This window comes from Suillus fuscotomentosus (genome assembly GCF_016647785.1).
Source record: "Suillus fuscotomentosus strain FC203 chromosome Unknown F5891scaffold_3, whole genome shotgun sequence".
Lineage (NCBI taxonomy): Eukaryota > Fungi > Basidiomycota > Agaricomycetes > Boletales > Suillaceae > Suillus > Suillus fuscotomentosus.
In genome coordinates, this window is record NW_024539515.1 from 1,524,676 (window position 1) to 1,547,103 (window position 22,428).

Consider the following 22,428-nt stretch of genomic DNA (forward strand, 5'->3'; position numbering starts at 1 on the left):
CTATGTCTATAGCTGAGCTCAAGTGCATCGATCGTGCAATTTGACGGTTTTTATGTCGCGGTAGACGTGCATGTAATTGTAATGCACATCATGATCGGTCACCGGCGAGACTTGTTGGCATGAACTGATGTGCGTCCTAAGTCTCCGCGGGCTGAGTTCCTCAAGGTCGCATGTTGGGAAGGTGTACTTGTAGTTTGCCGGTGACAGCGACAATAATATGTATATGATCAAGATATCTGCCTTCTTGTTCTAGCAGACAGTAGATACGGACAGCCAATTCGGATACACGGGCACCGACCCGGCGTGCGTCTGTGGTAGGCCCCCGTGCCCGGCAGACCAACAGGATTTGTATGATCATCATAGAGCTCATCTGCCTTAGCCGAACCGATTGAGAGGAGCAGTATTCCTCACTGCGGATAAGTATTTCTTGCCAAGAGGGGGTCTTATCTTTGTCCGAGCACGACCTCGGAAATCTTCTGATTCTACAATCATGGCGGTAAGCCACACAGGCTGAAATTTATTGTCCTGATAAAGCCCCTGGGTTAATTATGTTTTCCCGTGGTTTCTAGTGTTCGAACCACCGGCTCAAGTATGTGCCTAGACGATCTAATCATTGGTTGGTTGCAAGAATATCCTTGTTTTTTTTATGAGCAGGGTACATCATAGACGTAGCTGGAGCTAGATGAACGGATTGGGAAACCTAATTGCTGGACATGATCTATGCATAGGTTCAAGGAATGGAGAGGAAGCTTTCCCCAGGATTGAGCAGTCGTTTTTGTCAGGTGGAGTTTCCCCGCGGAGATCGAGCACGAGCAACTATATGATCGTCGAATCGGGTAGAGACAGACCGTGATGTATTTTGTTGAAGTAGACTCGGAGAATTTTGTTAAGAGATAATGGCTTCCACAAGCGCAGGCTTCATAAATTGATGGGAGCCACCAATCGTCATGCGCAGTATATGCAATCAGGACATTATCCGCCAACGTCCCATCTTTTTGAGGATGAAAAAACACGCCGGTGTGCCAAGACTACAAGACAAAGGTCGCGCGAAGACGACGCTGGTCCATGGAGCCGGGGTGCATTGCTATGCACAGAGAACAGCTACGCTCGAAGGTGATGCGACGACAGGCCTTGTTGCCTCAGAGACGTTCGTAACATGGAAATGATCCTTAGCATCATCCAACGTCGAACACCAATGCAATGTATTTCGTGTAGCTGTTGCATGCACACCTGCTACCAATGGGGTAGGTTTTCATAATCTGCCATGTGCACATCATTTTATCACAAGCGAAGGATACACAGCTCACCTTGGCGGGATGTGGCCGTTCAAGAGTAAGACATGTTGACTCTGACTTCATGCAGCACGTTGGTAAGTAGACTCTGCTAGAAGGCTTGTTGTAGTAGGACTAGGGCTGCGAGGCTCGACAAAGAAGGTAGGACATAGCTCCTGATTAAGCGGTAGCGGCAGAATTTTAGCGACCACCGGACATGTCTACTATTCTGAAAAAGACACACATAGGAAAATCAAGCCCGATATAAGGCTCAGGACTTCCTAGAAGGATGCCGGTGACGAAATAGCAACTGAGTTTTTTTCGCACTGAGCAGGGATCTAGGTGCCTGGTGCCGTGAGGCTCTCTAAACCCAGCGTAACACCTGGGCTCGAATATAGAGAATGAAAGGTGAAGGTACGGACGACCAGGATTTGAATGAGGTCGGCTTGAATGATGCAAGATGATTATTGAGTAACATAGTCGGCTGATGCGAACTTTGTTTGTGTATTGGAGAGCGTGGTCGGTTTGGATTTTGTTTTACAGTGTCATCAACAATTTGGACACTTGTGTCGGTCTGTATGTCGGTCAGGCAAAAACAAACAAATCAACTTGATTACACTTACCCACAACGCTCGTTGTCACCGCGGTCCACGACGACGAGACATACTTCGACAACAATGGCTGTATCTGCGAGAGGAAACTGGCCCGTGCGCGACCACATTTCTCACGCCTGACATAAGCCGCACATGTTCCCCCTTGATGAAAGCTCTTTTCAACATCAACGGACCTTCCACAGGTTGCCAGCAAGTTCAGCGCCTTCGCTCATCTTGTGATTTTCTGTTCCAAGAGACATGTCGCAACAGCCACCACCGACAGTGATGCCACAAAACATGCTTCCTCCTGGGGAAGCAGAGCTCGCTCAAGCCAACTCCTACTATCCGCAAGAACCTGCAGACCTAACGGGGGGGCTTCCCATCAACCTTGACTCTCTGCGTGATGGTCCACCAGGAAGCAAACCATTTTACCCATATTCTACGCTTATACGGTAAGCGACTCCGAATTCACTGTAGATATGTTCTAGTGAACGATTTCGATTTGTCTGTGGGTGGGTAGGTATGCTATAAAGGGTTCTCCGAATCAAAAACTACTCCTCGAAGACATCTACTACGCCATTGAATCCCGCGTACGTGGTAACTTATTCGTATTTGCGCATCTTGTGAATCCCTAATTCCACGTCACAGTTTCCTTACTTTAGGAATGCCCCTTCTGGTTGGAAGGTGAGTAAAGTTCTTCCGATGCCGTTGGCCAATGGCTTCTGCATTGTCGATTAGATGCACGCCAAACACGCGAGCGCGATGTTGATGTTTGATTGTGTTCATATTTGTTTTGATTAGTTCCTCGCGCCAGGCACCAAACTAATCTCACCTTGCTTTCGTATCTAGAACTCAGTGCGACACAATCTTTCACTTAACCCATGCTTCGAGAAAGTACCGCGTCCCCTTACCGACCGAGGGAAAGGCTCGTACTGGACAGTCAATGATAACGTTGACCCGAGAACGGGTGTCCATCGGGTGAGGAAGAAGAAGCCGAAGGGCGTAAAGGGTCGACAGTCGGAGGAAGATCAGGATGTGGATTATCATCCTGAAGCATTCAACGACCCTAATGCACAATTCGTGCAGCCGCCGCCTATGCATCCTGATGAAGCAGGTCCCAGCCGACAAGCACCGTATCCGCCGTATCCCCCCACGTATGCAGTTTGGTTTCAAATATCGATACTGAACTGAGGCTTTCTTTAGATTTGATCCCAACTTCCAGATGATGCCTCCTCCACCTCCCGGCCTTCGTTTCCCTCCTGTGCCCATAGATGATTTGCAGGTAGACGAGAATGGGAACATCTTGTGGCGTCTGTCCTTGATGAAGGAGCTTGCGCACTTGCAGCAAATTTCATCGGAGAAGGACATGGGCGAAGATTGGTATCGCGTGATGCTATTGCGCATGCGTGGGGCTGTCATGGCCCCACCACCTGCATATCATGATGGTATGCACCCTCCACCTGGTATGCCTCCTCCACCTCCGCCCAATCCGGAGTTATAGCAGTGAATTCTACTTCAATTCTTGACGTGAATGTTCTAGTTCTATCCCAACTGTCATTCCTAATATTATTAACTGGTTCCCATGTTTCAGAGAATGTCTTGTGTCATCAGTAATTGGAGAGCATTTTGATCCATTCTATTACAGCATGTTGTCTGTATTGTCATTTCTGTATCCCTAATGGACTTTTTGTTATCGATACACGATTGGATCTTTGTCATAATGCACTGCATGTGAGGATTTCGGCCGATTGAAATCGTTCTTGTGACCGCTGCTTATCTAAGTGAATCAATATTTATCTGATTAATTTAATAATGCACTCCGGACATTTTTCAGCTGACACTGTCCTCCTCCCTCCCGTCATTCTCTGTTAAGTTCACAGCGTTTGATGGCACCTACCGCTATCTACACTCCTTCTCCCTCCCAAATCACTTCAGAAGTCAAGAAATCCTTAATGAATGCATCGTCACCCCACGAAATCGTCAAAGGGCCTGTCCTTGCGATAGGTTCATTAGATACTGCTCAAGATGGAAAGTATCAATCACTTCTTTTGCGCCTCGATGCAGCAGGAAGGGCTGACTGCCGAAAGGCAGATGCTTGATCGGCTCATTGATGGAGGTATGTCTCTACAATTCGGAGCCTATCGCTCATTAATCATCGTGATTGACACAGCGATATCTTTGGCTCCATCAAACTATACTTCCATCCATATCCTACTCTCCCCATCAGAATACACTTCATTATCGCCAAGTTTACCATCTCTCCTTCAGCAGACCCTTGCCGGTCTGACACCCCTGGGAACTCTACACCTTCTTAATTTAACCGCGGGCTTCCTGAGTCTTCCTCATGAGTTGACTCTAGCTGGATTCATGGTCATCGAGAGTGTAAGAGATGGTCCTGATGCCAGAATAGTTGCTCAGAAGCCTTTGCCAATCGCAACACCTCTACCTTCTGCACTTCCTATCCGGAGAAAGACCGACCCTGCCAAGCAGTCCTCCAAGAAGGCTCTCTGGGCACTCTCATCGCCATCAACTCCCACAATCGATGCCGAAGCCCTCCTGACAGCGGCAGATCGCGAACGCCCAGTCCCCACGTGCGATCCTGTCATAGTAGGTGCCCCGAGGCGGAAGAAGGCATGCAAGAATTGTTCATGTGGTCTTGCTGAGCTGGAAGCCGAAGAGGCCAAGTCAGGTAAAGTAGTCCTGCTCGACAGCGACAACGCTGTGGAGGTGGAAGCTGGTGACATGGCGAAGAGTTTGATCGCTGCTGCTAAAGCTGCTCCCAAGGCAACTAGCAGTTGTGGGAGCTGTTTCTTAGGTGATGCATTCCGGTGTGCGAGCTGTCCGTATCTTGGTGCGTTTATAAAAATGCTCTTCATATCAGCTCAAAACTCAGAAAATCTGATAAAAAGGTCTGCCTGCATTCAACCCGGGTGAGAAAGTGGAGATTGACTTCGGGATGGATGACATCTGAGTATTATTGTTACAATTTGATCATTCGCCACACCATCAAGTATGTAAACATCGTATGATAATATTTATACTGTACTATATCGCTTACAACACATTAGAAGCCATATCTGTCCACCGTGGTGGTCTAGAAATCACAAATATCCATGTCGGAGCACCCATCGTCCGAGAGGACTGAGAAGCCCACATACCTCATCATCTCCTGGTGACTGGCCAGAAGATCGCTTGGCGTCTTAAAGCGCGTGTCGTATGTGTGGCGCTCGATCACCTGCATAGTGAAGTTGTATCGAATGGGGAACAATTCACATAGCTGTCGCAGTAACATGGCAATGTCGGGGGGTGCCGGGAATTTTCTGAGGACGTGACGTTCAGGGTCATCAAGCCATTTCCTCTTGCGCGAGCCGCCTATGGCCCGTCCCTCCTTATCGATGACATACTCCTCGTCAAATATTTGGAGTAAGGTGTTCCTGTGCTCGGTGTTCATCGTGCTGGGGAGGTATCGGACTATAGTGTACACCATGACGTGCAGGAAGGATTCCAAATCATCTGCCAGCACATGGTGCTTGTTCTCGGATCTTTGATCCAATAAAGCACCAGACATGAAGGGTAGAGTTCCCTGTCATTTGAAGTGGCGTCAGTATCCCGGTATATATATATAAATTCTGCACGTACCATCTGGATTGCCAATAGCTCTTCGTGTGATTTGGAAGAGCAGCATTCCCAGCCCATGAGGAGCCCGCGCCCCTCATTGGTGATGCCGATGTTCTCCATACTGATGTTCCGATGCAGAAGACCACCACGTTCGTAAGCTTCGTTGTGAGCTACAGTGACTCGTTTAGAAACAAAAAAAATACCCAATAATTGAAGATGAAACTCACCTGTGAGGGCATCCTTGAATACGGTCAGAAATTCCATGGGCGTCTTGAACGTGCTGAGGTTCCGTTCAACACCGCTAAGGATGATTCGATGTTGTACGAGCGGGAGGTGTGCCTTGTGGTTAGGGGTACAGCACCACCAGGCCTTGCCGAATAAGTGGGTGATCGTTTTTGTTCCAAGGGCAGACATGTCACCGCCGTGCTCGAGGGTCGGGATGTTGGGAATGCGACGAGTGTGTAGTTCCCGATATACTTCTGATTCCGTGCGGGTACCTTTGGCATGAAGTCTCCAAGTTTCCTTGAAGAAAACGATTCTCTTCTGCGTAAGGTCCCAAACATGGAAGCTACGAGCTCGTTGCTCGAGTAGGCTGCACTGCTTCGAGGCGGGGCGTGGGCCGACGTAAAAGTGATGGGTGGATGAAGGCTGGTCCTTCGAGTCTTTGGAATTTGGAAGTGTGGTATCGACGGGAACAATGTATCCATACAGAGGGTCGGAACTCTCAACGCCCAGCAGCTCCCGGACAACGCTGTCTTGAGACTCCGGAAGGGAAACGGGAACCACAGACACGTCGACGCCGCGATTCCCAGGCGACGCACGATTGAGCCTCCATAGAAACTCGGCCAACAGGTTGAAATTGCTCGTGTATCTAAACTGCCGAGACACGACAGCACCAGAGTGGTCCCAGTACACAAAACGTGCCCAGGAGCCACAGAGGAGGATGGAAAATCCAAAGCGACGGAACTGCGTTGCGAAGAAGGCATTAGTGCATGCCACCATATGTGCGCGCGTTGAGATGGACCGCTTGTCGGTAGACTCGAATCTGGGATAGGTGTCTCTTTTAGTGTCCCAATATGGCAGCAGGTCCTCCTCAGGGCAAGGTATCGGTGCAGTGAAGTCCTCATTTGGCGGCGGGTCGATGAAGGGGTCTTGTTGTACGGAAGGCTTGATGATAATCCATGCCTCCATCGCGGACATGTCTGTCACTCCGTTTCGAGTGCTTTCGCCTTTGTATAATCCCATGGTCGGTTGGAATTCATACCCGCCTACGACGACAGAGGGATCAGGACAACCAGAAGTGTCGACAAGATCAAAATTGGTGGTAAATTTAGGCAGACCCGTCAACTGTCAGGGACACCAAAATCAGATGGGTCAGAGAAATGTTCATGTAAGATTCTTACAAGCTCCTCCAGTGACACCACGTTGGGCATTATTGGACGACCGTCTGCCTCAGGCAGGAAGTTAAGAAACTGGCGCACTGGCATTGCGCCAATGAAGCGCCCAGGGAATGTACCAACGAGCTTGGCTTCAATGGTATCTTTGGATGACATTGTGATGAAACTTAAGATTCAGAGATTGTAAGCAATATGTTAGAAGAAGGGAGATGGTTGGGATCGGAAAGCGGGATGAAGAAGAGAGCATTTCTGACTCACTATTTATGAGTCCATGCTGTGGTTGCTCCACTGTATCAATGACCACAATCGCCTTAGTGAACAATGCTCGTTAGTCGTAGCTGCTTACGGATGTGGACATTCGGAGATTCGATTTGGAGTGCCAACCCCTAGAATCTATGCAGCGCACGAGGGAAGGGGGGAGAAGGTCTGCATACACAACAGGGTAGGCGACAAAAAGGGAAGTTACTCTGCTACGTCTTCATCCCAATCGTCACCCCAATCAACCACCTCCGAATCATAATCAGCTGCGCCTTGTGCTTGTTTGATTAACTCGAGAACGGCAGCATAATCAAGCGCAGGACTTTCTCCTTCATCCGCCGACGAAGAACCTATGCTGGACATGTCATCTTCGGTGGTGCGTGCCTCTATAGCAAGATCTTGGTCGCTATTTTCGCTTTCTGCATAGTTCCCTAAAGCCCCCAACTCGTCTCGTGTTTGCCTTTCTGCCGCTTTTTCCGATGCAGACTCACTTTCACTTCCGTAGTCACCGACGAGTCCCGAGATCGCCTTTCTCCCCGCTTTCGCACTTAGCTTTCGTCTTTTTATAGCTCGGACGTCGTGCTCGTGCTCGTGCTCGGACATCGACGAGGATTGACCTTTTTTGGCCATGACATTTCCGATGAATGTAGACGAGTCCGGATCATGTACATGGATGGTGGGGAATTCAGCGAAGTGCGTGCCCTGAAGCAAATCCTGAAGAGTTTGAGAGGGACATAGTTTATAGTAAGATGGGCCAGTCTGCACTCCGACGCCTGGATAATGTGGTATTCTGGCTATGTCCATTTGTGCAGGTAAGTAACAGAGAGGAACTCTGAAGCCTTCGGGATCGTCTGGATGAGGGTGGACAAGAGAAGTAACCCAGTCTGGACAAGGATGTTCTTTCTTCGATTTGGTATGGTCCTTGTTAGCACACGTATGCTGAGGAACGCGTCTCTGAAGAAGTGATATTAAAGACGAATTAATGGGATTGCGATGCACAAGTGTTGTATATGGAACTGATGTTGCGGATGAAGATTGTGCTGGCGCTCCAGGGTAAAACCTGAACTCTATCGTCAATAGTGCAGTCTGCGTCCTGATGAGAGTCAGCATATGCGTAAGGTCGGAAGAGAAGAGCGCACTTTGTATCAAGAGTCGATTGGTTTACCTTTCTGCGTTGCATTCCGACGGAAAGGACATCCATCTCGATGTCCAAGCTGTCTAGATGAGCCTTTAGCAGATCCCTTTTGGATGATCCACCACCCCTTGAAGTCCCCCTTCCGCCTCTACCTCTTCCGCTGGCTCCACGTGCTCCCCCTCTTCCCCTCATATCTTTTGCTTTCACATTCGTTGGGTAGCCTTCACGAGCAATTTCTCCGCCCCATTCACTCACTTTTCTGCCTACTTCTTCAAGAAAACAATAGTCGCGCATCATCGTACCCCACCCGTAAGCGTTCATCTGTACATAGGCCGCCTTATTGCGTTCACCGCTACATCCGGTTTTGGATTTGTGGGTACGAGAGCAGGGTAGGGAGCATGTTGGAGTAGAGCACCTCGGGCAAGTATAACGTGCAGCGGTCGAACAAAGTGCACAAAGACGAGTTGATGACCCACTGGCGGTTGATTCCATAGACGTAATAGTCTGCGCTAGAGATGTAGAAGTCGAATGAGGCAGCATAGTCGTGGAGTGTTTTTCGAACGTCCTAATCGAATCAAATTCTGCATATAGGCTATATGTCAATGATTTACTACACCAACACTTACTCCTACAATGTTTTTGTATCGCTTTATATCATGTTGGTTCAAACGGTCTAGCAGTTATTTGATTCAAGCTACCCAATAAATTACAAGGTCCAGTCAACATCATGGTGCCTGTGACTTTGACTTCAGTACTCAATCACAAGTCGAGTGTACAGTGATGTAGTTTGAGGACAAGGAGGTGGCACAGAATAGCAGGTGACCATCTCAAATCCAGTGTAAATAATGAACAACCGTCTGCTTGAGTGATTTAAGCTACAGATCCTGTCGCCGGAGGTCCAGTAGTCCTTTCATGATGAGCTGAACTTCGAGAACAGCATCAATAGCTGTACGGACTGTGCTCACTTGCACGTGCCCGCTAGATGCTTGTGCAGATGTATTAACTTGAGTGGCAGTCTTGACCTCGACCTCCCAGAGTGTGTCGGTGTGTGCTGGTATAGGGAGGGAGGTCTTTGGGTCGACCTAGTCAAGTAAAGTCAACGCGCGATAAGAGAGCGACAATATCAACACGGGTACGTACCTGCTCTTGCTGGAACATTTGTATTATCAGAGCACCTCTTCGAAATGCATATCCACGTTTGTAGATTTGTGATCGTTGTCTAACAACACTATAAGCGCAAGCACAGACAGTGAATTCTGGAGCATACGGACACATATCCCAGTGCCGAAGCGAAACTGAGGGCATCACCAATCACTTCGCAAGTAGCCCATGGTCTGACAGTGGCCTCAGGATGAACGCGTACGGATTCCGGTTTGAGGTATGAGAAAAGCGTCCTGTGTTATGGTTGATCCGATGCCTTCGTTCAAGTGGGCTGTCCAACCAACCATCCACTTTCCGTGCCATCTCCTAGTTCTTTTTTTGCTCTTAGCAACGCTGGTTCATCTCCTTGTACTTGTGACTGAACTCCGAACTGTTCGAATAAAATTTCACGGGTGTGCATGGGTGCTGCGGACTCCGTGTGCAATGTCAGGCGATTGAGGATCGCCTTGAGATCCCGAGCGAAAAATTCACCGAAAAGAGCGACTTCGTAGGCATGCGCATGCGTCTGTGTGTTTGTGAACATAGACATTGGAAGTCAAGAGTGGAGCGAGATAGTAACGTGATCTATGATATTAGTATAGTAGTGAAACTTTATATGAATGGCCCAATAATGGCCGTACATCATGATAACACTGTCTATGGGTAACCCAGGGTATTGGGTATAAGTAGTACACAGCTGTCGAGTACAGCTAATAGCTCAAGAAGTCGGTCACAGAATCCTATGTAGTGCCGCATCGAAGTTCTTCTACTACTCCCTGTTTGTCACTTGAAGCGTTTCCAGAATTCACAGGCAGTACTACACGTGACTTGGACCGCTAGTTGACGGCTCGTGTGAAATATTTGGAGGAGGAATCCTGGTTCTTGTCTCGTACTCAGTTAAGAGCTTAGCATGATATCCTCGAATATTAAGGATAAGGCGTGGTCCCAGCACAAACATCTGCATGACCGAGAAGATGTTCAGAGCACCATAATGGCCTATGGAAGTCGAGTCCTATAGAAATGATAAATACTGATATGCAAATGTCAGCAAGATCGGCATACCGAGACAGTCGAAAAAAAATAACCAAGGGCCAACCAAGAACCAGCAACAAAGCTGGAATGTGCGGGACTTCAGCAGAGGAAGATAAACACAGTCAAATTGGTAACTAACCTTGCAAAGTACACCGCGTGAGTCTTCATTAAAATCACGAAACAATCTCCGATGATCGTGGCTTGCGATGATGGTCGCAATTGCCGGAAATGTTTTATGACAATCCAGACTACAAGACACATCACGAGGACTTCCCATACAATGCGGAGTATCCAAGTGATGGACATCAGAAGACGGCCATCTCTATCGTAGTTATAAGTGCACTGATGGATGCTAGAAACGGCGTCTGCCATTCCTTGGATGAGCCCGATGCACTTGAGTCGTTTGTTCACAATCCAAGCTTACCTTCTGAATTACGCTTAATTCCTATTGCAGTAGTCACTACGCCGGCGATTGTGAGAACAAGTAGGATCACAATGAGAAATATAAGCATCTTTCTCGACCCCTGATACATGGCATGTAACCGAGTAATCATGATAGCTTGTATGACATTTCAGTCAAGATATCACGAGGATATTGCAGCCGAGTAACTCACCACCCAGCATGGCAGCAACCACCACATGCATACAGTTTAGTGCAATAAACATAGTATTGCCTGACAAAAACCCAGTTTGAGATGAGCATAGGAGGATCATGAGCACCCAAACACTCACAGCTGTTGCAATCATTATATTGAACGAACAAGTCAATGGAGAACTCACCCCTAGGTAAGAGCGCAATTGTTTGGACGGAAATAACAGACATGGATGCAGAATACTCACTATACCTGTTAGCGGGACTGACGGAAGACTTCCTGCATGCTATTAATCAGAACAAATAATTGCAGCGCGTGTGAAGAGACATACCTAGCATGAACATGCTGATTGTGGGAGATGGCTTATTAGTAGTGTTAACTTGAGCTCTTCAGTCTGGGAAACATACACAACATATGGTATCCCAGCATAGCGTACCTAGAAATTCAAATATTGTCAGCACAACTTGCCAACTGCGTGTATACATGAGCCACGTACAGTGAGGTACAAAATGGTTGTAAGTGACCAGTGTTGCCTCTGGGCCCGAATGAATTACATCAACCTGTTGTTCTGATACGGGACACTGCTCACCCAAACTAGTTCAACCTATAACACCATTCTTAGTGATATATCCACTTTAATATATATGGACTCGGCCTACCTCTCGTCCGAAGGTTAAAGCTGGAAATACCATTAGGATATCAATAGTTTTTCAATATTGTCCGCTCACCCCAATCATATACCACTGCAGTAAAGGATGCAACTGCGAAACCACATTCAAGATCAGATCGAGACACGTTGGTCTGACTGGCTCTCCACAAACCTGCAATATAGCTGTGAAATCGATTCAAAATGACGACCAGCCAACTAGGATCGTTTGAGACTAAATTCATGTTCGAGGGGTGAGTGTGAGCGAATGGCAAAGTGGGTGGACGTAAACCGATGGTGTTCGCACTAAATATACCACCATCCAGCGCCTATATCGGCGAAATAAGCATCATGAGGCTGTCCCTCGTTCTTGCCTTGTTTGAGCAAAGTAAGTATCATCAAACAAAATCACGGAGAACACGGGAGCCCTCAATTGAGTCGAAATCACAGCCTGGTTGTGGATCTGCAAAGCAGTGACACACGCACAAGTTGTTGAACACCGGAAGAGTTTGAAAATCGGGTTGTGTTGCTAGTATTTGATTCCCAAATTGCCAATATTATTTTCAAGATGTTCTTGGCACTCGCATCAGTACTTACAGCAATTCCATCAGTGAGACCATGCGCTTCATTGATCTCCCACGTGTCTAGATGAAATGCATTGTCACGATCACAACCTGTCGGAGAGGCTCAAGAAAGGTCAAAAATGAAAGGTAGAGTAGGTCCACACGTGGCTAACAAATGCCTTACCTCTCCCCCAGGCTGAAGCGCCCTCGACGATGCAATTCAATGCCCCAAATCTTCCAAGATCTTCAGCATCTGTCGCCTCATGTGCACCTCCGGCTATAACATCATCAGTATGCAAAAAAGGTGGGATTCTGATGCAAAACACAGCATTTGATGCCATCGACGTTGCATCGATTTTCACAGCCAGACACATCCTGATTGATCATCTGTGTTGCTCCGGCGCGCATATACAGAAACAAGAGGTCACAGGAAAGACGAATTGGGACACAACTGTATGACCATCCGGGAAATCAAAGTTCTTGGTTCTTCGCAGTAACTGCGATTGTTTTTTCAGTGATCTTCTGTCCCAAGTTGGTCTGGTCTATAAATATCAAGAGGGACAAAACAAAAAACTCACAGTATGACCTTCATCACACCCAGTGATTCCACGTACAGGGAAAAGCTGCACAGTAGTTTGATGGTTCCACCTTCATTCAACACTAGCGAGGACCAGTTCGATGACCAATATTAGTGACAAGTTCCTGAAAACTCTCGGGGGGCCATTGTCGGATTAGACTCGTGTTCTGCGGGTCTCTAAGGCGCAGTGTTTGAATGTATGAGTCAGTTGAAACAGTATATGAAGGTTCGAATAGGGGATCGGTAGCGCTGCCTGCAGCTCAAAGCGATGCTTGGAGCGTGCCAATATTCGACATATGCCCGGGAAGTGTTGTCGCCGTGGAGACACAACAATGTATTCACGTCAGTAGCGGACAACTCGCAAAATTACACGGAAGTTACCTAAAATACGGAATCAGCGTCTAGTCCATGATGAGTCCTTTCAAATAGATATATAACTAGCAAGCTAAAAGTGACACAAGATAGCAGCCCATCTTAGATCAAAAGCCCGCTGGGGGGACAAGACGCCATTGTACCGGGTGAAGTAAGTTTGAGATTTGAGAAGCATATGGCTTTGCAAGTGTCGGATATCTATAATTTCCAGACCTGGCGCGACTTGTATCCCAATGATTGCAACACTCCGCCTACTGGCCCTTGTGAGTAGTTCCGGCCATAAGGACCCGCGATAGCCTCAACCATTCTGCGACATATCAATGAGCAACATCAGAACAGAGAACATAAGTGGGGACTAACTTCTCAGGACCACAAACCAAAAACAGTATCTTTCGATCACTGACATCACTATCTTGCGAGAACAAACCGCGCCACCAAGGAAACCAAGAGACAGAATGGAGAGCGCTACGTATTGATTCTTTACCAATGGAACCCTTGTGTACCTCTAGATCCATAGAACTTTGACCTTTGGTTTCGCCAAACGAGTCAACGAAGAACTTCAGCCTGAACTTCTCCGGATTATGCCGTGCAAAATTTAACAGGGGATCAAGGATATCGTGCGGGGGCAGCTCAGAAAGTGTTTTTGATGAATGTAAGAGTGTGATTCGACCTTGAAATGATGAGTTGCCAGATGATACGGTACGCAGCAGCTGGTAGAACGGAGTAATCCCAGTACCGCCAGATATCTTGAACGCAAAAATCATTAGATATGAGTGTTTTATAAAATTGACTATTACTATTTCCTCACCAAAATGATCTCGTCCCAAGCATCATCCTTCCAAGACCAGGTTTTGAGAGGGCCTCGAATTTCAATGGTATCCCCAACTTGTTTTGAGTGCAACCATCGGCTGACTTCGCCATGTTGATATCTTTTGATCCAGAACTTCATATTTCCGTTTTCGTCTACCCCATCAAGTGGAGTGTAAGGTCGCTCCACTTGTATGTCATCGTCTTTGATGAAGACGGACCAAATAGGTGCGAAGAGATCACCTTCCTCGGGTAAAAGTTCGGGAGGTATCGCGAGAGTCAGAATTTTTGTTCCACTCGATGTGATAGTAGATGAAACGAGTTTTGCTGGTGTGAAGTGAGACGGACTGAGGGGTATGTTGTCACAAGTTGGCGCGCCTCGAGAAATGTCAGGTAAGAGAAAATAAGCGGCGAGAGCAGTAGATGTGCCTCCTAGGAGCAGTGCTGCAGCTGCCCTTCGTAAAGATCTCGATGCATTGACCGTTGTAAGACCTCTAGCACGAAAGCCAGCATGACTCGCTAATACTTGAAAACCTGGCTTCAGCCTGAGCATCTGGTGTCGAGTGCTCAGCAAGTACTACACGTAAATGCTCTTGCCAAACAGGTGTAAACATGGATCGACATATTTCCATTTGCAACTTTCTCCTTTAGTTGAATCTCCCGCCAGTTCAAGAAAATTACGACCTTCGCTCTTTCACAGTCTATTCTACTTTAATCACATTTAATGAGACACCTTCGCGACGCGACGTGCAGCTATGCCCCAAGAACAACTATTCATATGACTTCCGATAATACCACGACGCTGGCGTTGCGATTAAATCGAATGACTACCCCCACACTCTTTTCTTCTTCAAACATGCGTTACGAGGACCATAGCGAACTTTCAAGGTTGTCCCCAGATCCTCAGTACAATGGGCTCATAAAGTCACCTTCTTGTCGCCTCCTCGCTGGGCTTGGAATTCACTACCAAATTGATTCCAGTAATTTCATGCAAATCGCCGAGGGACACTATTTGTACAGCGAGGGACAAAGTGCTTCGTATATGAGGGCGGACGATATCAGTAGCACCCCAAATCATTCAATTCCCCCGTGCGCGGCATTCCAACTAACAGATCATACTGCCGGAATCCTCAGTCACTTAAACGAGTCTCAAAGCTCCTTCACCTTTTCAAGTGACACCTCGTTGCCTAACCTTGGGCACTCCTCTTCATCGTCATTGGCTTCCCTAGCTTCCGCTCCGTCAGTCACTGAAAATGAGGAAGGTCAGACTTCAAGAGAGTTCTCCTTGGCTCGTCACCTCGCGGATGATGTTCTCTCTTGTTCACCTTCCAACATTGGTCTCATTCCTGACAGTCAACATGTACAACCTTGCACTGTTTACGAAGTCACCCAGTGTAGGTGTCGACCCCTCAGCCATCATGGGATGGTTACCCGCGTCCCCTCCAGCATACCTGTCGCCCCACCTCACCCCTCGCAATGTTACCTTCCGATGCTCTCCGCCCTATATTCACGATTCAGTTCCCTCCACTCTTGGCTCGATGCAGGAATTGACCCCCAGTCCACCATCTCAGGATTGCCCATCGCCACGTCTAATTCACGATATTGTTACCATCCTGTCCACTTCTGCAACACAGGAAACTGCCCAGCCGGAGCCCATGCCAGTCATATATAGCGAACAGCCTGTCCCTCGAACAATGCGCTCCGCAGAAGAGGGCTAGGGCGTCCCCGATAATTAAGTTGGAGACATTGCCTGATGCATCTATACTGCGCGTGTTCTCCCCAAATCAAGAGGAGCGTTACATTTTTTCTAGCTACGACAATTTTTCGTTCCCTTCCTCCAACAATATGTTTCCGCCAAGGCAGACCACGGTCGAGCCAGATCTCAGCATCTACAATGATCTACATCCATCGCCCATTCTCAACGCGCACATGGGAATTGAGTTGTCTGAGCTCACCTTCAGAGCCGAACGCTATAGGGCACGCCATTCTGTACAAGAGATCGATCGAGGATGGTTGATGCATTTCGCGGGCAAGTTGAGCGACCGCGGAGAGCTTATAGAAGAGTTCCGATGTTACGTCGTCGGGTGTGACCAGAGGAACAAGCGCCGAGATCACATCATTGTACACGTCGGGGCTCACGTTGATCAACGGCCATTCAGCTGTTCCATGTGGTTCGCATTATTTTGCTACATCTCTGGCGATCACTGGCTAACACTCATTGACGATTGTCGATAGCCCACAACGGTTCCTCCGCAAGAATGAATGCAAACGTCATGAAGCGAGCCATACTGGCGTGAGACCCTATCATTGCGAAATTTGTGGGCAGACCTTCGTTCGTCAAGATCTGCTGAAGAGACATGCCAAGCGGACCCATGGATTAGAGAAGGGCTCACGCCGTAAGAAAGCAAGGACTGAGTGATTGAGTAATCAGCAGAGCTTTCCTTGGCCGACAATGGAGACACTTTCTAATATTGGTGACAGTCAAATTAATCAAGATTTGTTTGGCTGATGAAATTGTGAAAGACATTGATTGAAAACATTGATGTTGCGATGGCGAAGGTTTTACAACTCGCAATGTGCCTCAGAAAAACCTATGTTTGGAGTGCTGAATGCGCATGACACGAATTTTCAACGGTATAGTAGTATAGAGGGAATAACTGTCTTGTGTTGTGACAATGTGACGCGTGTGATGTGTCACTTCGCATTCCCTTGCAAGTTCAAAAAATCGGCCAACAAGCTCAACCATGTCGACCAGAGGACGGTCCATCTCCCCAAAGCCCTTGCAGGATGCCGATGTAGACATGGAGAATGGGGGAAACGATGACAAGAAGTGCAAAGTGGTTGTCATAAACGGTCTGTCTCGCAACGTCGTGCAAGCGCATCTACAGACTATTTTCGCGTTCTATGGAGAAATCGTGAAGATTGACCTTCCACTCTTCCTGAAATGTAAGATTCTAGATAATTATCATTCTTGCACATCTGATTTATTCCCACATTCTAGCCGGCCAGAATCGAGGAAAGGCTGCTCTTGAATTCACAGATGCAGCATCCGCCCAGAAAGCTGTGTCACACATGAATGGTGGTCAGCTAGATGGTTTGATTGTGAAAGTCGAGTTATCTGATCTCCCAATCCGCACTCGTTCTCGTTCTCGCCCTCGTCCTCCACGTAACGGCCGTGAAAGGCGCTCACTGTCTCGCTCGCGTTCCCGCTCCCGCTCACCGGTGTTCCGTAGGAGAGGTTATGAACCTTCTCGTTTCAACGAATCTTTCCGAGGAGGCAGAGGCTTTGGACGTCGTGGACCCCCCGCCAGGGACACGTACCGTCCTTCTCGATCACGTTCCCGCTCGCCTATCAGGCGTGGGGACCGCTTGCCACTCAGAAGGAGGTCTCCAAGTTACGAGCGTGGAGGGATTGGAACTGGGTATGGGCGTAGGGGTCGAACCCGCTCCAGGAGCTACTCGGTGCGCTCCAGTCGCTCTCGTTCACGCACTCCTTCTAGGTCTCGCTCTCGTTCCGCATCCTACTCTTCTTATTCGCGGTACAGCCGTAGCAGAACTCGTTCAAAATCTCTCAGCCGCGGAAGGAGGAGTTACAGTCGAGATGACATCAGAGATAGCAGGTCCAGATCTCCAGTATAAAAGCAATTCTATATACTCTGGTATCTTTGCTGCTGTAATTATGAAGGTTACCGTCCCTGTTTTACAGTATCACAATGAAGTCTTGATCCGTGCTCTATAATATTAATCGCTGGCCATGGAATCGTCATCGGCAAGGAAAGGTCTACCATGCATAATGTTAACAGTAGTTTCGAAACTGAAGGGTGTCACTTACGCATACTCATAATCACTCCTGATGGCATTTGACATCCACTCTTCATCAGCTTCTTGCTGAGCAAATCCTGGTCCTCCAGCAAGGCTAAGTACGACGGGTAGAAGTACCAACCCATGTAAAGCCCCAGAGATGATGAGAGTAAGCCACATGCGGAAGTAGTATATCTGTGGGGGCGCATAAAACCTGTGCATAATTCCACCAGTAATTTGAAAACTTACTTCCAACAGCTTGGACCGGGTGAGCGCAAGGACAGACATGCCGATCAGCTTAGTGAACGTGATACCAGACAGAACCTGAAAGATGTGAGTCATGGCGAGGCACCAATTAGGAGAACCACTCACCGAGGGTCCGACGTCAACAAGGGCGGTCCACATTCTTTCATCTCGCTCTTTCTGTCCTGCAGGATGATCAGCTGGTAAACCGGAACCAGCACTCATGAAGGCTCTTGCAACGTGAGCACAAAACTCCACTGCAATGCCGATTGAAATGACCAGGTTCACCAGACTAATAGCATTCAGGCTAATGCCCCATACTGCCATCACGCCCATGACAGTTATTACTGTCAACGCGACCACACCCGTCACAATTGTCCCTGTGCGCCATGAACCTAGCAGTAGCGCTGTGACCACTAGCACAGCAGCCAGCCCAAGTCCGAGTATCTCCTGCGTGATGGCGATGATGTGTGCATATTGGTCGAAGAAAACGTAATGCAGAGAATATGGGAAAACCTGTGATCCGGTGAGCTCTGATATCTTGGTTGCTATGTGGCGTGCAACCGCCATGGAATTGATGAAATCATCTTGTGAGCGAAGAGGCGAGTGTGATGTGCGGAAGTGAGATGCGACGACACCAGTTTCGTCGTCAAGCGAGAGTGCAGTGCCGAATGATGCCTTGCCAGCCAAGGGACACGTCTCGTCTGTAGGTGAGATGAGCCACTGCTTCAGATACCGCATGAACTCTTCTCCTTCGGGCAATCCGACCATAGTGATGTTCCAGGCAGGTTCCTTGCCGTATAAGCAGGGTTGGCATAATCGATCCGAATCTCTCGGAGTACAGAAAATGGAAGGATTTCTCTTGCGTACACGACAGCATGTCTCCATGGCAGGATCAAGCCACTTGAGAAAGTCATCTATCCATGACGCAGTCGGCTGCGAGATAAATGACGACTCGGGTCTCTTCCGCTCAGCCTCGAGAATGTTAGCGACAGATAACTCATTACAGGTCGTGAAACGACCACAGAGCTCTTGCTGGCCAAAGCGCTGGGTCACGTCAAGGTCGTGAGATACGAAGTAAACTGGAGGTCCGACATCCAAGTACACATCAAGATGATCAAAGTAGTCGTTAAGGTATGAATCCGAGGGGAGAGCCAACCTTTGGTCTGTCAAGTGGTTAGTACAGTAAAGCTTGACTTCATATTAAATTACGAACCAAGTCCCAGCTGAATGTGCTGCATCGATATTGCAGAGAGCACGAAGAAACCCGCAAAAATAAGGAGTACAGCACCCTTGACAACTGGTCGAAGGAGGAAAGGGGCATAATGGCGTCGGATGAAGCGAGCAACCTTGCCTAGTCCACTTGCGTTCATGGGAGCATCAAGTAGGGCGATGCGGGAAGGCCATCTAATGCAGGGGAAACAGTCAACTCGGCTTGCCTGCAGAAGTAATTAGTCTAAAAAGTTATCTGTGAACGGACAGACGATTACTCACCTCTACACGCTTCAGATCAATGGTAAGCGCGCTGACAAAGACAGAAACTTGGAGCAACGCATTCAAGAAGACGCTACCAGCGGCATACAAGGCAAAATTGCGTACAGCTGGCATGGGCACCAGCGCACCAAGGCCAAAAGCAACTGTTTCTGTCACAGAGCTCAGCAGAATTGAGGGACCCATCTTTGCCAACGTCCGCGCAACCCTTTCCTCTGCAGATAGATACAAGGGTACCGAGGCAGTATCGACAGATTCATCATGTGCCGATTCAAAAGGTGAGCGGTGAGGATTAGGAGAGCGGGACGCTGGGTATCCTCCTCCCGGAGCAATTGCTGAAGCATTAGGCCCATGGAGGAAATTTTGCCTATCAAGCTCGTGAACGAGAATAAAGACATTGTCGACACCGACGGCGAGTACAAGGAAAGGAATGACTTCAGCAATAATGAGGGTCGTCTTGACGCCGACAAGGGAGAAGAAACCAACTGAAGATGAGACGGACAGAATGACAAGTCCGATTCCAAACAAGCCTAACGTGAATTTCGAGCCGACGAAGAGATGGCGAGGCAGTCTCGGTAAAATGTGCGGCGTATTACGGGAGTCGACAGAGACCGAAGAGGAAGTAATGCTTGACCGTTTGAATAGCTGAGGAAAATTGCGAGCCCACAAAGAGAGGGATGCTATTACACCCTCTTCCTCCCTTGCTGCTGACCCATTGCCTAGAGTCAGTGATATGTAGAGGAACATTGCAAGATACGAGAGGACAACAATCCTGACGTCAGTGTTGGTACTCCTGCTGATTTCTTCCTCTAAAGAAACGCCAGTAGAGAATGCGATATTCATGCCCGCCTCAGAGGGAATGCGTTCGCTAAGATCGACAAGATATGCCCTCAGAGTTTGCTCCCATTCGACAGCCTTCGCGATTTCCGCCTCGTCGAGTGAATTCGCCACCACATAAGTGACGACAAGAGCCTTTGCATCGAGGTATGAATTGCGCTCAGGCATATCCTCGGGCACGCCACCTAGGACATACTGTGGGCTAAGAGGCTGCTGAAAATCTGGAAGGCAATCCACAGGGGAATTTGCACATTGAACCAATCGGCCTTTCCAAGACTCTTCGTCGTAATTACTGAGATCATTGCCAAACCATGCACCGACAGACTGTACGACACATGCTCCTTGTGGCCCGGCAGGCTTGAAACATACATCTGTGAGGCCGTAGTCATTGGGGGAAGAACGGAGAGCACGTATATCACTCTCTACGTCCATCCAGTATCGTAGATGGTCGTAACTGAGTACAGGATCTTGCGAAGATACACCAGTACGTGTGAATGAAGGCGGGTCGACGGTGATGGGAGGGCCTGAGAGTGCAGTGATAAATATTTGCTGTGGACGATAGAAGGGACCAAAGTGTTCATCGAAGTATTCTTTCTGTAATATGCTTTCTGAGTCGGGAGCGACCCATAGCCGGACTGGGTCAGTCTCAATGTCGAATCTTTGCCAGCCTAAGTTGAGCAAACCAATCACGGTAAACACGAGTGAAAATGTCAAGAATGGCCAGGATGCCGCAACAAGGCCTAAACGATAGAAAACGCGACGAAGGATTGTGTTGAGGCGATATTGGCGTGGCTGAGACGCTTCAATGGGATCAAGAAGGGAAGCACCACGACCGAGCCGCCGAGATTCTGTTGATTGAGCTCCGAGGGAGTCATTTGCATCACCTTGCGGAAGTGAGACCGCGCCAACAAGACCGCGTGTGTGTAATGGAGGGGAGCGGATGGATGCGGTGTCCGCTGATAATGCCATTCTCTCGTATCTTTTCTCTCTTCGCTTCCTTATAGTGACCTGGAGGACATAGCCAAATACACAGGCAACTACGCAGAGGGAGTATGCGAGGATGAGTACGAATGAGAGGCATGAAAGCGTGCCGACTTGGCATGTTGAGCTATTCATCTGTGGAGGGTCGTAAGGAAGTGCAGGACAGACTGTGGGGCAGTCGATGCAAGTGCAGCGGCTTTCCAGGTCGTTGTCAGCGCAATTCCGTGGTGTGGGATCTAGCGCAGTAAAATCAAGGGGTGTGGAGGAGGGGTAATTTATCTGGAATGGACTTCCAAGGTCCTTCTCATCTCCTAGGAACTTAAGGAATTCAGAATACGTCTTAGCACCTCCCCCAATGAGGTCCATTGCGTATCCGTTGGTGGCACCGACTTGGACGTTCTTGCAGCTGTCGAAGAAACCCGAAGCAAATTGTTCGCCTACGAAAAAATCAACTGTCTTTACAGCTGTCTCTCCCGAGCTGGTATCCTGCGTATCCGTGATGTTCAAGAATGATCCCTGGTGTGGTGAACAAGTGAATGAGCAGAAAAATGAACGGAAATTGTTTCGGCATGCAGGGCAAGATGAAATGATGAGCTCGGCTTGTGCTAGACTGTCACGTAGGGTCTCGACCTGACCAGAAGTGCAGCAAGTAGGTCCTTCTACGAATTGGGCACCACAAACTGACACAAGCAAATCTCTGGCTTTGCTGTCCTCGGGCTGGAGTAACGGTGAGCAGAGATACAATTATATTACACCATCAAACGTACGTCAACTGGAGGGCCATCATACGGACACGGAAGTTGCTGCCCAAACCAACCCTTCTTTCCACAAGAACCCCTCATGGCACATTGTCCAACTCTGTTGTCTCCTTCCCATTCCAACATGGTGGAAGTTCAGAGACCCGACGGCCAAAATAATGCAGAGTTGAGATGTCTCGGTAACGCGACTGATGTGACGATCAAATAGAACGTAGAAAGTAACGTCAGCAATCGTCACTGAACCAAAGTACTGGAGACAACACTACGAGTATTCCACGCAAGTGCACAACGCTGTGACTCTAAAGTAGCAACTCA

At 48.3% G+C, this 22,428-nt stretch overlaps 9 protein-coding genes across 9 annotated transcripts; 4 read left to right on the top strand and 5 right to left on the bottom strand.

Moving 5' to 3' along the window:
• Window positions 1–2,122: 2,122 nt before the first annotated feature.
• F5891DRAFT_940621 (uncharacterized protein) lies at window positions 2,123–3,365 on the top strand (the record flags this gene model as incomplete). The annotated part of the gene is made up of 5 exons (XM_041374285.1): window positions 2,123–2,316; window positions 2,385–2,454; window positions 2,513–2,548; window positions 2,714–3,018; window positions 3,068–3,365. 5 exons carry the CDS (start codon window positions 2,123–2,125, stop codon window positions 3,363–3,365), a joined length of 903 nt encoding a protein of 300 aa, XP_041233006.1.
• A 385-nt stretch (window positions 3,366–3,750) lies between these two features.
• F5891DRAFT_1125291 (cytokine-induced anti-apoptosis inhibitor 1, Fe-S biogenesis-domain-containing protein) lies at window positions 3,751–4,835 on the top strand (the record flags this gene model as incomplete). The annotated part of the gene is made up of 4 exons (XM_041363952.1): window positions 3,751–3,896; window positions 3,952–3,980; window positions 4,035–4,715; window positions 4,774–4,835. 4 exons carry the CDS (start codon window positions 3,751–3,753, stop codon window positions 4,833–4,835), a joined length of 918 nt encoding a protein of 305 aa, XP_041233007.1.
• A 43-nt stretch (window positions 4,836–4,878) lies between these two features.
• F5891DRAFT_371966 (uncharacterized protein) lies at window positions 4,879–7,234 on the bottom strand. Its single transcript, XM_041371589.1, has 5 exons — window positions 7,138–7,234; window positions 6,886–7,045; window positions 5,710–6,829; window positions 5,504–5,652; window positions 4,879–5,447 (listed from the first exon to the last, which is right to left on the bottom strand). Exons 2-5 carry the CDS (start codon window positions 7,033–7,035, stop codon window positions 4,959–4,961), a joined length of 1,908 nt encoding a protein of 635 aa, XP_041233008.1. The 5' UTR covers window positions 7,036–7,045; window positions 7,138–7,234; the 3' UTR covers window positions 4,879–4,958.
• Window positions 7,235–7,341: 107 nt separating this feature from the next.
• Window positions 7,342–8,764, bottom strand: F5891DRAFT_940265 (uncharacterized protein; the record flags this gene model as incomplete). Its single annotated transcript, XM_041374273.1, has 2 exons — window positions 7,342–8,230; window positions 8,277–8,764. 2 exons carry the CDS (start codon window positions 8,762–8,764, stop codon window positions 7,342–7,344), a joined length of 1,377 nt encoding a protein of 458 aa, XP_041233009.1.
• Window positions 8,765–8,931: 167 nt separating this feature from the next.
• Window positions 8,932–9,976, bottom strand: F5891DRAFT_1001762 (uncharacterized protein). Its single transcript, XM_041360198.1, has 4 exons — window positions 9,718–9,976; window positions 9,544–9,666; window positions 9,413–9,491; window positions 8,932–9,354 (listed from the first exon to the last, which is right to left on the bottom strand). Exons 1-4 carry the CDS (start codon window positions 9,960–9,962, stop codon window positions 9,148–9,150), a joined length of 654 nt encoding a protein of 217 aa, XP_041233010.1. The 5' UTR covers window positions 9,963–9,976; the 3' UTR covers window positions 8,932–9,147.
• A 3,334-nt stretch (window positions 9,977–13,310) lies between these two features.
• On the bottom strand, window positions 13,311–14,586 carry F5891DRAFT_372040 (uncharacterized protein). Its single transcript, XM_041371590.1, has 3 exons — window positions 14,004–14,586; window positions 13,556–13,941; window positions 13,311–13,502 (listed from the first exon to the last, which is right to left on the bottom strand). The coding sequence occupies exons 1-3, from the start codon at window positions 14,553–14,555 to the stop codon at window positions 13,394–13,396; spliced, it is 1,047 nt and encodes a 348-aa protein (XP_041233011.1). The 5' UTR covers window positions 14,556–14,586; the 3' UTR covers window positions 13,311–13,393.
• Window positions 14,587–15,309: 723 nt separating this feature from the next.
• Window positions 15,310–16,701, top strand: F5891DRAFT_1137194 (uncharacterized protein; the record flags this gene model as incomplete). The annotated part of the gene is made up of 3 exons (XM_041364826.1): window positions 15,310–15,663; window positions 15,713–16,173; window positions 16,238–16,701. The coding sequence occupies 3 exons, from the start codon at window positions 15,310–15,312 to the stop codon at window positions 16,419–16,421; spliced, it is 999 nt and encodes a 332-aa protein (XP_041233012.1). The 3' UTR covers window positions 16,422–16,701.
• F5891DRAFT_372057 (uncharacterized protein) lies at window positions 16,585–17,736 on the top strand. The gene is made up of 2 exons (XM_041371591.1): window positions 16,585–16,948; window positions 17,004–17,736. Exons 1-2 carry the CDS (start codon window positions 16,747–16,749, stop codon window positions 17,639–17,641), a joined length of 840 nt encoding a protein of 279 aa, XP_041233013.1. The 5' UTR covers window positions 16,585–16,746; the 3' UTR covers window positions 17,642–17,736.
• On the bottom strand, window positions 17,693–22,427 carry F5891DRAFT_372114 (patched family-domain-containing protein). The gene is made up of 6 exons (XM_041371593.1): window positions 22,123–22,427; window positions 19,541–22,072; window positions 19,263–19,485; window positions 18,176–19,212; window positions 17,835–18,127; window positions 17,693–17,783 (listed from the first exon to the last, which is right to left on the bottom strand). The coding sequence occupies exons 1-6, from the start codon at window positions 22,237–22,239 to the stop codon at window positions 17,744–17,746; spliced, it is 4,242 nt and encodes a 1,413-aa protein (XP_041233014.1). The 5' UTR covers window positions 22,240–22,427; the 3' UTR covers window positions 17,693–17,743.
• Between the last annotated feature and the right edge of the window lies 1 nt (window position 22,428).